General features: G+C 37.8%; 1 protein-coding gene across 3 annotated transcripts in view; it reads left to right on the forward strand.

Moving 5' to 3' along the window:
* The window catches only part of MTHFD1L (methylenetetrahydrofolate dehydrogenase (NADP+ dependent) 1 like), a 152450-nt gene that overhangs the window by 54500 nt on the left and 79728 nt on the right, over positions 1-18222 (forward strand). For 2 of the 3 annotated variants that reach the window (XM_066994190.1, XM_048076933.2), the window contains 2 exons: positions 2826-2894; positions 8452-8563. In XM_066994190.1, coding sequence (XP_066850291.1) covers positions 2826-2894; positions 8452-8563 — 181 coding nt within the window. Of the gene's footprint in view, positions 1-360; positions 435-2825; positions 2895-8451; positions 8564-18222 lie in introns of those variants that run through there. The other variant, XM_048076935.2, reaches the window with a different exon arrangement.

Below are 18222 nucleotides of genomic sequence, written 5' to 3' on the forward strand. Positions count from 1 at the left end.
AGTTGAATATTGTTTACAATTACAATTGTCTTTTACATGGTAAGGTTGTAAAATGTCTCAGTGTTCATGCACTGAAAGCATCAGCAGCTGTTTCTCTTTTAGCACGATAGATGGTAAATGTATAGCTTATTCTATATGATATTGGAAAAACTGAGATGCATGAAGAAAATGGGTAAAATCAATCAGCTTTTTTCTTCAGATATTTCTATTGCCTGTAACCTCCTGACTAGCATGAGTACATAATACTGCTTTCTGTGAGACAGAATACAAACAACTTGTTCCTAGCTGTGACTGCTAGTTTAGTCGTAAACATCGTTTAGTTCAGCTGGTGCTGGGAGGGGGAAGAGTTGTGCCTCTAGTGTGAGAAAAGCTATACCAGCTGGCTGCAGAATTGATCAAGCAGCAGGAAAACAACAGGCTTACAGATATGTTAGGTAAGTGTATTGAAAAGTCTGATTTTTCATGAATTCAAATTTTGCACTGTGATAACAGGAGAAATAATATATTTTTTTCTGTAAACTAGAAGGATTAAAAAACAGGTTTTATTGAAGAAATACTAGCAATGAAATTGGTTCGCTTTCATGTAACATTGTTAGGCTTGGGACTTTTTAAGTGCCTCAAATTTTTAAAATCCATTAAACCTTTTTTTATAAAGGAAGTGGTTATATGGAACAAATTTTAAATTTAATATCCTAAAAAATATGCCCACTTTCTATAAAGACTTATTTTAAACGTGACTAAGGTGACTAAAACACAAGAAATCAAAGGCAACAGCAGTAGCAGTTATTTTTACATGGTCATGAAAAGAAGACTTATTGATAAGGTATTGAATTTACATTTTATTCTAATGTTAGAAAATTTTATGGGATACTGGTGAAGCATTGTTTAACTGGTGAGTTTTGTTATGCATTTTTAAGTTCTTTATCTGAAATAAGTTGTTTATAATCTTTACAAATTAAAACAGTCTGTATCTGTATAGGAACTTGTGAAAGTGAAAAGTGGCAATAATTTTGTTTTTTCTTTTTAAGATATTTTCCTTTTCTTTGTACTTAGACTGTCAGCTTTGGACTTCAAATGAGTAGATGGGTATATGTACAGAATAACATCAGGCCTCTTCTGTGGAAGAGGTGGAGCCTCACACATTGTCAGAGAGAGCTGACACTGGAGTTTTCTTGGGTTTTGGATCCTAAAGCTAGGAATAAAGCTTGTAGAATTTACAATGTTAAGAAACAAAAAATTATTCTTTGTTAATCTAGAAGAAGGAAAACTGTTTTGCTACCAGTTTCTCATATTACTTCTTTGTGTGGGTCTAATGGGATTTGTAGATAGTGGGAGTTTATAAAATGAAAGGAGCATAAAAACATAAAACCTTCCCTTCCCTCCAAGGAAACACTTGCTAAGCTTTAGCAGAAATCAGTTTTACTCTTTTGCTTTCGATTCACTTTTATCTATGGTCAAATACAATGCTTCATTTTTTTCTGAAGTCTATGTTTGGATGTGATGTTCAGAAAGAGGAAACTTTACTTTGTATAAAATACTGTATTTCTGTAATGACAGTGTACTTTAATCTTTCTCATCTGTCTTTCATTAAGATTTTAACACAGAGTATGATTGTTCAAATTTAGGTTAATGGGCAAGAGCTGTGTGGAGAGTTCTACAGACACTATTTTCATTGCTCTTCTTTATTTGAACATTATTGTTTAACTCCTAATAGGCTACTCAGATAACAGATCCATGGTTTTCAACCTTAAACAGTATACAGCAGCTGGTATTTTTATTTGGTTTTAATATTTCTTTTCAATTAAATGATGTTTTAAATCAGCTTTTTGTGTTCTCCAGCAATGTTATGAGATATTCCTTGTAGCACTGCTACATTTTTTCTATCCATGATCTAATTCCTTTAAAACCAAATACATTTTCTTCTAAGAATCAAAATAATTTAGTAATAAATGGGAATATATGCTTGTGGTTTCTAGATAGTTTGTAGTGTGATAGTGTTGTGCATACTCTGTAGCCATTTTTTTCTAAAATGGGCATTGAATTTTAGTGTAAATGCTGTGTAATGATATCATGGTTTTCTCTTAAATTCAATCAGTGTGAAACTTATACTTCTTATCCAGCCTACACTAGATAAGATTTATACTTGATATCTTTAGGGAAGAGTAAGATTTATTTTATTTTATTTTTTAACTAGAACACAGCAATTCCCTCAGTTCCCTTTTGTTTTCATGTCATAACAAGAAGGCGCTTTTAATTTTTGATCTAAGGGTGCATTCATTATCTGTTCCTAGACCTGCTTTCACCCTGTGTCTATTATTTGTACAGGTCTTGCGAAATACCCTTTCTGCTTGTTGCTAGCTATTGATTCATGCTGTTGATTCTGTCATGAAAGAAATACACCTGTCATTTCTTTAGGCATCTTTAACACGTTATTGTCATCTTGATTTCTCAAGTCTTAGTAGCCTTTGCTTTCACTTCATCTTTTGTTTCCATGAATGTCATGCTGATCACTTAATAACTCAGCTTCTGGTCTCTCTATGAAAAGGGAAGAATATTAACCTGCCATCTTTTAAAGGGTACTTATACCCACAGTACAATCATTACTATTTCTGGCACACTTTGTGAATACATTAGAAATCTTGAGTTAACATTTAAATAGATTTGCTATGTAATACTAACACTACTTATCCACTATGGTTTATGAGCACACTTTTTTTTTCCTTTGAACTGTAAAGTGTTTTGTATTTGTTTTAACTTTAATCTCAAGCTCAGTAATGTTGCACCTTAGAATTGAATTCCTTAAAATGTGAACTCTTGTTTTTTAGGGAGTAACAGGTGCTTTGGCAGTTTTGATGAAAGATGCAATTAAGCCAACACTAATGCAAACATTAGAGGTGAGTATGGCTTGTGATGTCTGCCCTTCTTCTCCAGCTTTCAAATTCCATATTGTGCTTGTCATACTTCTCTCTAGTGACCGCACTTAACTTTCAGGGTTCAAGCCAGGGTCGACTCTGTAAAGGCATTTTAGCAAATGTTCATTTGTGTATGTTAATTAATCAACCCTAACTGCATTTGTACCTTTTTGGTCTTTTTTTTCTTTGTTTGAGAGTCTGGCTTTAGTCATAATTTTGCCTGGAGCTAAATACAAGCTGCAGTGTACTGCTGAACTGCTTCTGAGCACACTGGAAGGCAGGTTGGGCTTCTGAGTCGTAAACTTCCTTCTGTTCCCCATCCCCTCTTCTAGAGGAGTTTCCTTTTTATCTGTTTGCTATACATGTATGTTCCTGTGATGGATCACTTTGTGTGGAAGGCGGATGCTTCAGTGAGGCCATTCTATTAGGTGTTATCTTTTGTGCTGTTCAGGAACACGGGAGGGTCCTTCTGCCCATTTACGGTTTTTGAAAAGCGGGCTACCAGCCACCCTTTCTTGCTATAGTGCCCTCAGGGACTAAATGAAGCTTTGCTGGTCTGTAAAAGGTTAATGTTTTATGCTTATCCTAGTGAGCTTTCTTCCAACAGCTCAAAGAATGCAGAATTTAGTACAACTGTGAACTTAGTGACTGGCAGTCTAGTATTGTCTTTTCAGTAGTGAGCTGAAAGATGAATGACATTCATGGGGACGGGGGGGGGGGGAGAAAAATGGGAAATAATGAAGCAGATTTGAAAACAAATTAATTTGGAAGAAATCTAATTAATTTTATTGAAATTTTGGCCATCAAAATTACATAGCTGGACTATCTCATAACAATTTCTCACATGGTGAGAAGTTAGAGTGTAGAAAAAATACCAGAGCAGTCCCCAGATGATGATAAGTCTCATTTTCTACAGCATATCAAAATGATAACTATGTTTTTGCTTTTGTGTTTGGATGGCAACGACTTGCTATTCTCAAGGAATATTAGAAAACCAGAATTTGTCACGCTACGTATTGTTTTGCTATAGCCATCCTAATTGATTTCTCCTGCAAAGAGCATCTATTCTTTCATGTGGCTGTATAAGGCATATGAGTGTGTCTGTCAGAACTTAATACAAAATCCGATAGCAGAAACTGGAGGTCATGTAGAATGAAAAATGTCGTAGCCAGAAATGTGTATTAAATCGTTGCTCAGATAGTGTGTACTAAGCTTCATTGACAAAGTAACTTTGATTCTGTTTAATGTGTCACTATTTGCACTTCACATACTTCTTAGAAAATAACGTTTTGTTGTAGTGTTCTAGAAGACAACCATAATTGTCAGAAGAGTTTCTTTTGATCAGTAGGCATTCGGTTCTGGATGTGGCATGCTTTTCTTTTTTTTTGTTTCGCTGCATTTCTTTATATTTGTATTTCAATGCAATAACATTTCAGCCTGTTATGTGGCGCTCTTTTCTAGTCCAAGCTATGGTATAGCTGAAACATCTGCAGCAACTATTGCTTGTTAGGAGAGCCCTGACTGCAGTACCCAAGGATATTTTCCCAAAAATTCTTTTTACGAAGTTATTTTTAAAACTACTGCCGGCAAACTAAAACAGCTCAGAAGACTGCTTTGCGCTCTGCTCCTGCCATATGAGTCTCAAAGATGAACTTTTGTCACCTGTTGAGTACCTGTTGACTTGCAGGCTAGTATTAGCCATCTATCCACGAATGAAAATCTCCAGCTTGTCAAAATCTTTTCCAAGATAATCATAGAATCATTAAGGTTGGAAAAGACCTCCCCGATCATCTGGTCCAACCATCCCCCTACTACCAACGTCACCCACTAACCCATGTCCCTAAGCACCACATCCAACCTTTCCTTGAACACCCCCAGGGACGGTGACTCCACCACCTCCCTGGGCAACCCGTCCCAATGCCTGACTGCTCTTTCTGAGAAGAAATGTCTCCTAACTTCCACCCTGAACATCCCCTGGTGCAACTTGAGGCCATTCCCTCTAGTCCTATCACTACTTATCTGTGAGAAGAGGCTGATCCCCAGCTCCCCACAGCTTCCTTTCAGGTGGTTGTAGAGAGCAATAAGGTCTCCCCTGAGCCTTCTCTTCTCCAGAATAAACAATCTCAGTTCCTTCAGCTGCTTCCCATAGGACTTATGCTCCAAACCCCTCATCAGCTTCATAGCCCTTCTCTGGACATGCTTCAGGGCCTCGATGGCCTTCTTGTAGTGAGGGGCCCAAAACATAATGCTCTGCTTTAGTTCGTGTGTCCCCTTTGGGCTGTGTTGTCACTGTGTGTAGAGGTGCAATAGCCTATTCTGTTACTGCCCATGCTGTTGTTATTGTTCTTGAGCTTCAAGGTTTTTTCATGTCCCATTATGTCCCATTTTGTGAATAAATAGCTCTCATTATTGTTAATTTTTAAGTTAACGGCTTTAAGAGCTGCTAATTTTGATAGCTCCAATTTTTCCTGAAATAAGGGCAATCTTTTGCCTTGTTCATTTGACTGTAGTGCAATGATCCACCTGAGAGTGTAGAGTCTTCCAGCACGACAGATTTTAAGCCAGCCTAATTCTACTGTACTCTGAGATGGTGGATGTAATAATATTCCTTCTGTTATAGGAGACAATATATTTCTGATGTGTGTGTAAATTTCAAATCTTTTTTTTCTCACAAGCCAGAAATGAAATTTGAAGCCCAAACTACACTTGAAATAATCTTAGTAAGCAGCATCCAAAAGAGGAGGGACCTTTTAAGTTTCCAGAGAGACTAACAATAGCAAGTAATTGGGCAACATAATCCTGTTTCTTCAGAAAGAACAAGTTCTCTATACAAGTGTAAAGACGTTTAGCACCAGCACCATGAGTTGACAATAGTAACATGAGAAATGATCCTGTGACAAGCACGTCCACTGTCTACAACGCAGTGGTGGTGAAAAACAGAATAATGTAATTACACAGGCCACAAATGTAGCTCAGACTGTGCCACAGACCTGTCCTGCAAGTTAGAGATGAAACTGCTCCACAAGGCAGGTCCACTTTGGTATCGGGGAATGGCGAAAAGACTGCCCGAGGAGAGGGAGCAGGAGATCTTCTGGGTGATTTCTAGCTGATAATGACAGTTAATTTGGCATAATTTGTAATTAATAGTGGCTGTGACTGCAGTAGCTTCAAGCACCCATTGCGGAGATAGCTGTACTTGTATGTGACCTGGTGAAGAGCCTGTAGACAGGTATGCTGTTGAGTGCTGGAGTTGTGAGGAGTTGCTTCTAAGAGCCTATGATAGAGGGAGAAGAACGGCCTACTCAGCAGATGTGCACTAGCTTTGTAAGGGCTTCATATGCACTGGAGAAGAGGTCTAGTAGTTCATAAATCAAAAATAACTGAATATTAGTCCTGCATGTTATTGAACTCGTGTGAATGCTTTTTTTTCCGTGTGAATTGGCATGAGTATTTTATTTATTTTCTTAAGAGATTTCTTGGGGCAATTTCTATCACAACCCTGCTATTCTGTCACCAGAAATGCCACCTCAAGGAATTAATGTTTTAGAAACAGGAGTGACAGGAAAATCTCAAAATGGGAAACATGGTAAAATGCTAGCTTAGTGCTGTTGACTCCACCTGCAATAAAAGTGGGCTTCAGCAGAACTTGTGTCTAATGCTGTAGAATTAAGATTACTTTGTTTGAAATGTACATAATGATTTCGTAGTGTTTATCCGTATTTGTCATGACAGATTTGTTCCCTTGTGAACCGATCCCATAATGTTTAGCATTTATTTATACCATGCGTAACAGAGCAGCTGCTGCTGTATGGGACAACTCTTTGTAGTTGCAGTCTGGCTGCTCCGTGCTCATCTGCTCATGTTACATTTCAAGTGCCACGCACAGTAAAGATGGTAATAAGTATTATAAACATCCTTCTAGCTGCCAGATAACTTCAGATATTTATTGACATTCAGGGTTTATTTTCTTTCACTAACGCTTGGATAATTCTGTTTCCTGTACTGAAAACAGTCAGCAGAATGCGTCCCTGTGCCGCTATTTGTTTCCTCATACAGCTTATTAAGAGTGTAACGAAAATAAGGGGCACTCTGCAGAGTGAGATAGCTGGACTGACATAGAGAGCCCGAAGTTGGCCAGGGAAGAAATTATTGTCTCTATTCCAGGCTGTGCTGGAGGCTCCTGAGGTTCTGCTGGAGTTTGTTCCCATAAGGACCTAAACTGTATCTTTCTTCCAGGATTGCCATTGTCAAAAGACTACTCAAATAGCTCCCCCTTATCTTCCAGTGGACTTCAGATGTCCAGAGGTGTGTCTTGCAGTGCCGGTGGTTTAGTAGTGTGTTTTGATTTCAAATTAGTGTCAGAGGGCCTCTTTGGTACTGATATTCTGGAGCTTCCATGTGTCACATCTGCCGTTGTGTGCTCTGGGCTGTAATAAGCTGTGGACCTGTAATTGCTTGCTGCAAGAAATTAAGGACTCATTAAATTTAATTTTACTTTTTTAGTGATAAAACACAAATGAGAATAAATCCTGTGGATTTCAATCTAGTAGCTGGAAACAGCAGTCTTATTTATTTGAATGCTATGAGGGTAAATACTGGATTAAGGTGGAAGTAAAACTTAAGGAAAGATAGACTTAGGTTGGTACATGTGGTTTGCATTTTATTTTTTAAGTTCCAAGTCCTTTGGGATAAGAATAATCTTTTATTTTGCACAGTACTTCCTAATAATTGATACCTAGTGTTATAAGAAGCTTTGAAGGTGTACCTAGTTCAAGTTAAATTTTTGCATAAATGCCTAAAGCCCTATCCATGTTGTAGTATGCTATTGTTAACAGATACAAACCAAGAAAAAATAAAACCTAAGTAAACACTATGATATCAGTGTTTTGTGATGGTAGTAATCTACATCAGTCTTGTTACAGGGCTCAGTTTCTGGTTTATTTACTTTTTCCGCTCCTGTTCTACTGTTTCTTCTCTGACGTGTATAGGGCAGAATTGTCTTTAGGATCTAGCTTAGTTGTTTTGTCTCTGGAGAACATCTTCTGCCAATGTGTATGCATATTCTCCTTTTCCTACCTCAATTAAAAAAAATAAAAAGTTTTCTTAGAATAAACCTGAATTTTAATGTACTAGTGGCAAAAAATGTAACTGTCTTTGCTGTGAACAAAACAATTATTTATGTATGATTACTTCTAAGAGGAAGCAGTAAGAACAGGTGTTTGTTTATATTTTGTGTGAGATTTGTTCAGTGTTAGTAAAACAGGAAAATGTAACATGAGTATTTCACTTCTGTTATACAGTTCTCATCTTACATGGAAAAAATTGACTTTTTTGTCTAAAGCGTTTTATCTTCACACAGGTGTGTTTGTGGGATAAAGGGAAACAACCAGCTTTTATTCGCTTAATGGTTTCCAAGTTTCCCCTTTTTTATTCTATGAGCTTTTGATTTGTGTATCATCTTGATTAGCTTGCAAGTCAATTGAGTTTGTGTTCTTACCTATCCATGATATTAATCAAATATGTGTATTTTTTTATTCAGGGAACACCAGTATTTGTTCACGCTGGACCTTTTGCTAACATTGCACATGGAAATTCTTCTGTTTTGGCAGATAAAATTGCCCTTAAACTAGTTGGGGAAAAAGGATTTGTTGGTGAGTAATTATTTTATTATATTATGATTTGTTCGTAAGTTGGCAAACAGTGATGCAAAAGAAAAGATAAAATAGCAATGAAAAATAAAGAATGCTACTTTATTATTCATTCTAGCAGTTAATTATCTTAAAATGTAGTAAACTTAAATAATCTTAAAGTGAATGCATAAAAAACACAAAACACTACTTCTCTCACCCTGCTCTTTGCCTCAAGCGTTCCCATCACCATGCTTCAAGTTCTACAAGGATGCCAAAGCCGTTAAATAACTTCTTTACATTGAAAGAGGTGTCCCATGTTTCCTTGTGTTAGTATTCACCTGACCTCTCTTGATAAACTGATGAAAAACATTCATTTTTCCTGTTTCATCATTTTTTCTGCCAGTACAGCAAGCTCAGACAAATCAGGGATCATATGTGCCTGAGCCAGTGCAAAGGCAACAGCAGGGAGACAGTGGTGAAAGGAGGAGTAAGGCTACCTTATTTTGGTGACAGTGAGCCAATCGGTTGACTCAGCTGTATTGTAAAACTTCACCGTGAGGCCCTCATGTTCCCATGAAAGCATGTGTGTGGATGGGCTCTTTTTATATTAAGAATTCAGCACAAACAAGTCATACAGAAGGAGCAGCAGTAGACATGTAGAACCAGCTATTATGGTAGCAGGCAAAATAAACTTCTGGCTCAAGTGCTTTACAGAGAACTAGATTTTATTTTTAAAAAAAAAAAAAGTTTTTAAACTTGAGGATTTATAAAATGAAAGGGGCGTTGCTACCTCACAGTAGTAATGCCTTTCCACTGTTGTAGCCATTCTCTTGCCTGTGTCCTGAACACCCTCACTAACTAGTTATCAAAGGAATGCACATATCAAAGAGACTGCAGAGAGAGACAAGGGGGACTAAGCAGCCCCAGTTTAAATTAATTGCCTAAGAGCTGTATCATAATCAAATGAGAATGAATGATCAGCTTTCAGCTGGATGAGCTTTCTTGAACCTGCTTACTATAGCTGTGCTACTGCTAGTGCTAGAGCAAAGAATATGGTAAGAAAATCCAGCTAGGAACAGCAGAAGGGCAGGTGGAGTCCAGGTTGGCTTAAGTTAATCCTTAAAATTGCACTTTGAATACCTACGGAACAATGCTTTTGAAGAGGTGCAGTAATGTGAAACACAAATGTGCTTGTGCCCTAAAACTACTAGAGAAATGTGCAGATGTGTGCTTATATCTTACCTACGTGTTACTACAAATTACATAAAGAGAACCAAATTACTTGGAAATATTGTTTCTATTCAAATTCATTGGTGATCCTAGAAAGGATATGGGAGTTGTTTGCAGTGTTATAAAACCTGTTGTTATAATATAAATCAGCCTAGCCTGTGTATTAATAGGCAGGAAAGGTTTCTTATACAAACTTGTTCTCTAGTGAAAAAGAAGACAGAGATTTCTGGCAGGAATCTTGAAAAGGAGCAAAAAATATACCAGGAAAAAATAAAGGGTTGAAAGCTGCTGAGCATGATGACTTCGGGGGGGGGGATGGAGAAAAAAAAAAATAATAAAAATGAGAAATAAGTCACTTTGTTGTTACCTAGAGAACAACAAAAATGTTGAACAGGTAGAAATTTCATGTATCTGTGTTCCATTGTCTTCTGGGCTTTCTTCTTTCTAAAGAATATTGGTTGCTCTATTTTCTCATTTCTGCTTGTTCATCTTTATAGAAGTTTCTAATCTCCCTTAGCCTAGTGTGAGTAAAAGAAATACTCTTCAACTTTTTTTTAATGGAACAGCAAAGTACATACAATTACTTATAGATTTCTATTAAAGTGTTATCAACAAAATCAGTTCCTAGAATCAATTTTGCTAACCTCCGCATTTCTGACTAAATATAGTTTGCAAAGATTGTTGGACATTTGCACATAATAATTTATTAGCAATAGCATTCTTGGGATAAGTTTGGTTCAGTATTCTGCTCTCACTTCTGGTTAGATAGGAGTGGGAAAATGCTGAACTGTGTAAGAAAATAAAGTATTACACTTAAGGTGATGAAACATGAGGTTTCCAAGGTAGTCTGGACACTTCATGTGTTTGCGTATTCTTTTTAAAATGCACGGTCATTTCAAGAAAAAGTGTTGTGTTCTGCAGTGTTACTGTTTTGTTGTGTTGCTGCTCGTTTCCCCCTAAGAATCAAACTTCCATTCAAAGAACATTTTTGCATTCTGAGTACATTTATTAATGATAGAGTCAGTATTTTATTAAGTATAAATATTTAATATTTATTTTTATTAAGTTGGTGTGTGGCTTTGTGAAGTAAAAAGCAAAAGCATTTAGGGTGTCTAACATTTTTTGTAGGCTGGGAGCAGCAACTTTGTCTCTGCAATAAGCAATCCATTCAAGTGGGAAGTCAGTTTTGTATCATCTGAATGGAAGTAGGTTAATGGTGGTCTTGAGTCTTGGCAGAGGTTTTGCAGCCTGAAATGTCTTGGGTTTGGGGCCCTCAGCTTTCAGTGCTTCTCCCGTGCACTTCATGCCTTTTTTTTTCATTATCCATCTATTTGTGTTTAACACTTTTTTTGCTTTGTTTGTCTTTGGCCCTGGTTTGTCTCTTGAGAGACAAAGTGGTATAGCTGCAATAGATGAAAACCTTCATGAGCTGTCAGTTAAGGGCTCTTGTTCCAGACTTCTACAGAACACAAATCTCCATGAAACTGGGCTCAAAATTAGTCTGCCTTCTGGAATCACAGATAGAAATGCACCAACCCACACTGAGGTCACATCCATACAAGCAAGGAGCCCGCTGCCCTGAGAAGCTACGCAGCAAAGTAGCTAGCAGGAAACTTCCCCACGTTCAGCTCAGTGTAGTATGTGCCTGAAACCCGTGCTGCCACTGAAATTCAGGAAGGAAAGCTAATCCAGTCTTTCATACAGATGGTAGGAATTCAGGACAGCTGTGCTGCAGTTCTGTAACTAGCTGAACTAGTTAGTTACTCACTCTTGCTAAAAGTAAATAAAATAAAATAAAATAAAAAAATAATAAAATCACTCTTCTGTATTTCTCTTCTTCCAATGGCCCATTCTTGTGCAGTTCCAGTCCTTTCCTCACATTGGATGTGACACTTATTGCTATTGTCTGAGCAAATTCAGTTCATGATTTGCCATGTAGGTTAGCTGCCTAATCTTGTGAAAGAGTTCAAAAAGCGCTGGAAATAGCGTAAGGCACGTTGCAAGATGGCATGGCTAGGAGAGGTATTTTAGGGACTGTGAGCTATGAGCATGGTTCTCAGCCTTGTGCAGATGCATCCAAAGCAGGAACATGAGAAATGTGTGACAGGGTCTGCAATCATTTCCTGTATAGTAGAATAAATATCTTCTTCTAAGGATGCTAATTCACTTATGTGATATGAGATGTTAAAATAATTATATATATATTCTTTTCTTTTACTTAAGCCATAATTAGTTTAGAGCAGAACTCTCCTGCTAAGTGTGCAGACCATACTAAAGAAAATTAGCCTGAACTTGCACCAGTTTTACATATATTTATTTCGTTTTCTGTCCTGGTCTAAGCAGCCTCCTTCCTCCAGCTGCTTGTTTCCAGTCCTGTGCAACCCCTCACTTTTGCCAGCACACCTGTTTATGGAGCCACGTGATAAACTAAACTGGAGAATTGGTCTGGGTTGAAAACAACTGCAACAACAGCAGTCCCTTCCTTCCCCTCCCAGACAGTGACAGGACAAACAGTTGTATGTGCACCAGAGAGATAATACCACATAAGATGGTATTTTTGCTGAAATAATTATTTACAAAAGTAAAGCCTCATTTTGAGCTCTAAAGTGCCAGTAAAGCTAATGTGGATTAGCATCTACAAATAGCTGATCAGAGTGAGCCAGCGTGGCCAGAGCAGCTATGCCTGTCTCCTTTCTCATCCTGTGCTCGACCATTTTTGCATGACATCCCGGCAGAAACCTATTGCCCTTTATGTTGGCTTTGTTTTCTGCTGACTTAACACAGAAGCAGTTCAGCCCAGAGTCACAAAAACACCAGAGCTGCTGCAGGGGAGGGTGAGTTGGGACGGCCAGCAGCGAGACACCAGTCTCGGTTGTGTAGGTCCCGCTGTTTGTGTGACCGTGTTCCACGGCCAAGGCAAAAAAAACTCCTCCCAAAACGTTCTTTTTAAGTGTATTTTTAAACCTGATTTTCTGTGTCTTGTCTGCATTGCCTGCTTCTTTGCTCACTCTGCAGCTGGAGTTGCAACGTGCTGTGCCTTCTCAATACTGCCAGCGAGCAACGTTGTATGAGTCTGGTTGAAAAAAAATCTAAACAAAACACAACTGCTAAGCCTTGTTGTGAGCTCTCTAATGGAAGGCATTCCCTGCTTGGGTGTCAGGTATCCAGGGGAATCGCAGACCCTCGTTAAGTTTGAGATAGCCAGAGCCCCGTAGCTCTGCTTCTCCTTTCCCTCTCCCATCGCTGCTGTGAGCACGGGCCTCTGGCTGAGGACTGAGCTTTGCAGTCCCTCACACGTCTCTTCAGCCTCTCTGGCAGCAGCCTGCAGACTTCCTGACGTTTCATTCCCCTTTTTTATGAAAGCTGGTCTAAGCTGGCCTGTTAGACTGATTCTAGATTGCTTGTTTTTGGTTCAACCTTGTAGCTGTCACTTCAGCAGGATGGCTGGGAGGGTTGTTCAGGGTTTAGGCAGAGTCCTGTGTTATGACTGAGCGGGGAAATCTGTCTTTATCTGTATTTAGGCAGTCCCTTCTTATTTCTTTCATTTTATTTTGCAGCGTTAACCTCCTTCATTCCCACTTTGTTCTTCATTGCTATCCTCAGGTGTAGAAGTAATGTCAAACTTGTGGCTGATGCACAGAAGTGAGTTAATGCTGAAGGCCAAGCCTGGTGTAAATTGCAACTGAAGTTTTTACTGGCAGCCTTCAGGATAAATTTTCTGTTTCTGTAAAGTTTTGGTTTTGCACAAATTTCTCCTGTTGCTTGCGTTCTTATTTCCTGGTCAAGGGGAACGTATTTTAATTTGTTGGAAGTACTCTTCTGAAATGCCCCCTGCGCCTCATTTTTCTTGCCTCCATAATGTCCCATCATTATTTTGAAGAAGATTTTGATTGTTTCATAAGTGTCATGGCAGTTTTTTCAAACAAGAACATTACCATGCCTCTGGGTGTCTAGGTTAGGTTGAATATGTTACGCAAACAAAGAATTGGTATATTTCTTTCTGTGACAGCAGAAGTCCTGTGCATGGATCCCCCAACATACGGTGTGTATCTAAAACTCTTGTTTTTAACCCCAAAGATCACAATATTTCAGGAGGCAAGATTTCTTGATAATGTTTTTTCCATATAAAATGCTGCAGTATGGGAAAGAAACATTTCAGAAAACGGACGTTTGGATGTTCTTAAAGGCATAGGTCTGTGCATCCCCCTGCCATTTCTCAAGGACATACAATGGAAATAGTGTATGGGTTCAACCAAACTAACTGCTGCCGGTTCAGAGTCATAAGCACTTCGTGTGTGCAGAACAAAGATTAGTCTTGTCCTAGAAAGACGTGCCAGCTACTCAGAAGGCAAGAAGTGACAAGTGCCTACTGACGGGCAGCTGGCAAAGCGCAGGAAAATGTGGTGGTTTCATCCTGTTCACTCAGCAGTTGTCTTTTTTTTTTTTTTTTGTGATAGTTTCCAAGGCAAAATAGCTTAGTGTAATTTGCAAGGAGACAAAAACTATTAGGTTCTGTAGGTATGCATCAGGCACTTCTCTTGTGAGAGAGCAGAGGAAGAGTACAAAGCAGCAGCAATGAGATGGAATTTATTCTGGTTGCTGATGTCAAAATTGCCTCGCTAAGGACGAAGGTTTGTTTAGAGACAGGTGGCTTAAATTGCACCCAGAAATGTTGGGGTCTAGATTACAGAACCCATTCTAACTTGCTCAGGCATGTGAGGGAAAAGTTTTTTTGCAATCTTTGCTTGCTCTTGTGGACACGTATATAGGCAGCTTTGCTAAGAAGGAAAATGAGATGCCAAACCAATAAACAAGCAAATAAACAAGACGATGATAATAACAACAAAACACAAGCAGCATCCCCCCAGCCCCCTTCCCCAACCAAAAAAAAAAAAAAGGAAACAGTGCTAACTTCAACACAGAATGCAGCTGGCTGCTCCTTGTGATGAATCTCTTGCTCAGCTCAGCAAGAGGTCATGGTTTCTGACACTTAACACATCTAGCATTGTCAAGACTTCTGACATCACCTCTCTGCTGCTTATCCCTCCCCCTGAGCAATACTTACCATGTAAACCTCCAAGGTCCTTTTCTCCATCAGTCAGATTTTTTTCTTGATACTCTGTTAAGGTAAATAGAAAAGATGAGCTGTTGGGTTTTTTGGTCAGTGAATATAGGCTATCCAAGTGGGATTTTGAAGATTTAAGGGATGAAAGAGGAAGAGAAATGAGCTTCCTTGTGTCATATTTTTCGGTGCGTTAGAAATTATTACAATAAACAACTCAGCAGATTGTCCCATTCGTCTCTTTAATCTCTTGAAGGTGTTTCAGCTGAGAGAAGAATTGCTGTAAGTCAGAAGAAAAGTGAAGCCTGAATATGGTTTTGGAATCCTAACCCAACCTCCTTCTGAACCTTGTTTTTCAGGCTTGGCCTATATGTTTGGCAGTTGCTGTCTTTCCTAGTCCCAATAAGCACATCCCATTCCACACCGCATTCAAGAGGACACACTGCATTAAGCAAAGTCATGCCTAACTCTGTCTTTCCTGGTATAATATGACAAGAGGAGGGTTACTGCAAACCCTTGGTGCCTCCCGTAAGAAAGATTGACTTCGTGGTTCTTTAGCTGGTCCACTTTTTTAATGGTGTAACAGTCACACATTTTAATGGTATAAACTTAGGTAGAAGCAGTAAATTTTTATAAGCTAAATAATTGACTCTTTATTGTACTGGTACTCTTGTTAGAATAAACTAATAATGCTAGCTGTTCTAACTGTCTGCTCGGTACATACAAAGTTGTGTTTCAAAGGGTATCCATTTTACATGCACTTAGAGCAGACATTATAGAACAAGTTTACAAGCCACCTTATAAAAACAGTATGTGTTTAATGTACTAAAGGAGTGATCTTCAGTAGATTTTTTAATGCCATAAAATACTTCAATCTATTTTCTTAGTAGTAGTCTTTTTCCAAAAAAGGAAAAATAAAGCCCAAATACTTTTGCTAAGCTTCTTTTGGCACCAGTGCAACATGCAATATATTACATTTAAATGTTGGACTTCAAGGATTTATTTTTTAATTTCTTGTTGCTACCACTAGAAAGGGGGTCCATGCTGTGATCCTCTGGAGAGCTTTCATTTTTAAGATTCCAGCCAATTTCTTTTTATGTTGTGTTATTTCATCTCCAACTTCTTCTGTCTTTACTTTCACATATAACTAAATGTAGTTGCCACTACATTCAAACATTTTGCTGTATGAACAAATGTGGGGTGTTTTTTTTTCTCAACTGTTAAAGCAAGGCTAAGGGTTCGTGATATAGCTCCATTCTGGACTAACTTTGTGGATTTAGACAAATAATCTCAACCTCCATGCCTGCATAGGTAATCCCAATCTTTCTGGTTTTAATTTGTAAACTTTTTGGGGGGCAAAAACTGTCTCTCCATGACTTACAGGGAGATGCCAAACACTGCAGTAATAGGAACTTTCAGGTAACGGGGCTTTTGCAAGGGACAGTGGCAGATACCTGCACTTAAACATGCATCAGGACTACTCTGACAAGCTGAAATAGTATTTTAATGCTGTGTATGCTGGCTTCTGCAGCGTGTTAGAACTTAATACAGCCCTTTCCTCTGTCAATGACATTCATAAATTAAAAGTAGAGATTGTATAACTGTTGAGACCTGTCCATTATTCTTGGTCCCAGGACTGACCTCCAAAGGTAAAAATAGGCAGGAAGAATCTGTCATTCGTTCAGAGCAGAGGAAAGCCCAGTTCCTAGTAAATAGGATACCAGTCTACTCAGAAGAAACAGATGACATTGCAACTTCTGTTGTGTTTTCCCTTCCCTCCCCACGCTGGCAATCATACCTCAGTTGAAAGCTCTCAGCTCATAAGAAGCAAATAAGCAGTTCTTTGTTCTTCTGCTACCTACTGGTTATATTGCTTTTATTTATAAAAAGAAAAGAATCGGAGGTTAAAAAAAATGCAAATAGTAAAACATCATACATGCTAGGAGGTTTTCTTAATTTATCGCTTGGCAAAGGCTCCCTAGCTAACAGCAATACTTTTGCTTAGGGTTATTTGGCAGAAAATCCATCATTCTTTCTCCATTTATGAGTATTTCATATTGACTTACACTCTTTAGCAAGGGTCAGCAGGGCATAGTATGCATACAGAATTCAAGTCCCATTTCAAAGGCTGAATTTTAATTTTAGTGGAAGGTTTATTTTTAATACCATTTGAAAATTTAAGCTGTTTATTAGATTTTTTGTTTGTTTTAATGGTTTTTTGATACTGAAATCTAATGTTCTTTTTATGGACTACATGCATAAGAATTAGGTTTGCTCAGACATTTCCATCATGTCAGTATAGCCCTCTTTTATTTTTTTTTTTAATTTATTTTCTGACTTGTGAATCTGCAGACAGGAGTGATTTGTTTTCTATAAACCTTTTATAATTAAATTGTTAACAATGTACAAACATGGAAGAGGGAATGTTTGTTTGCGTGTGTGTATTTTGTGAAATGTTGACTTAGCCTTTAAGGCTCCAGAAAAGTCAATACAAATGTGAAACTTGATAAGGACATAAATGTGTATTTCCATTTTTGATTACAGCAATTATAGTTGGCAGAGTTTTAATATAATCTACTACATGTTTATATTTAACAAAATTGTTTTTCTCTTTTTACAGTGGTACTCCATACACACATGCACACTGAGTGTTCAGTTAATAGATAATTCAGGAAGAATTGTTGAAAGTTACATTGATTTTTGGAGCAGAAATTAGAAATATTTTTTTCTAGTCCTGTGCTACCCTTTCTACCAGCCCAAATGAAATAACGTCATGGTTTGGTGAAAAGGTTTGGGTATCTTTTCAGAGGGTCTCAGAAGAAAAATGCACATCAGAGGACTCCTAAGATTTTTATTTGCAGATGTTTTGTTTGCCTCATAAATTTTATGAAATAGTCTATGATGAGATAAGACACAATGTAAAAGAGAAAAACTGTTATTTCTCAGAAAGTGTGCTGACTTCAAATTCTTGTGTTTTGTTGTGTTTTTTTTTTTTTCTTGTTAATATTCAAACAGCAAACCATATGTGCTATTCCATGCTGGGAATTTCTAAATAATTTTAATTGAAAACAGTTATTTCCCTTTGAAAACAGAAGTTAAGTTTAGATACATATCTGATCTTATGACCTAGCAGGAAGAGCATTCAAAATGTTGAGAATTCACGATGAGGGATATAAATTTTTCTAACCATTTCTAAATATTTTAATTGGATTGCAAGTAATACTAGGTTATATATGGCTAGTATGATTTCTTAATGGGAAGAGTGTTGCTTTGGCAAAGAGCCAGAGTGCTTTTGAAGGTCAGATGTTGACAGTATTTGAAAGCGTTCAATGTCTGTTCTCTGATTTTATGAAATAATACATTAAAAGAGAAGATTAATACCCTAGAT

This window comes from Anser cygnoides, chromosome 3 (assembly GCF_040182565.1).
Source record: "Anser cygnoides isolate HZ-2024a breed goose chromosome 3, Taihu_goose_T2T_genome, whole genome shotgun sequence".
In the NCBI taxonomy this organism is placed as follows: domain Eukaryota; kingdom Metazoa; phylum Chordata; class Aves; order Anseriformes; family Anatidae; genus Anser; species Anser cygnoides.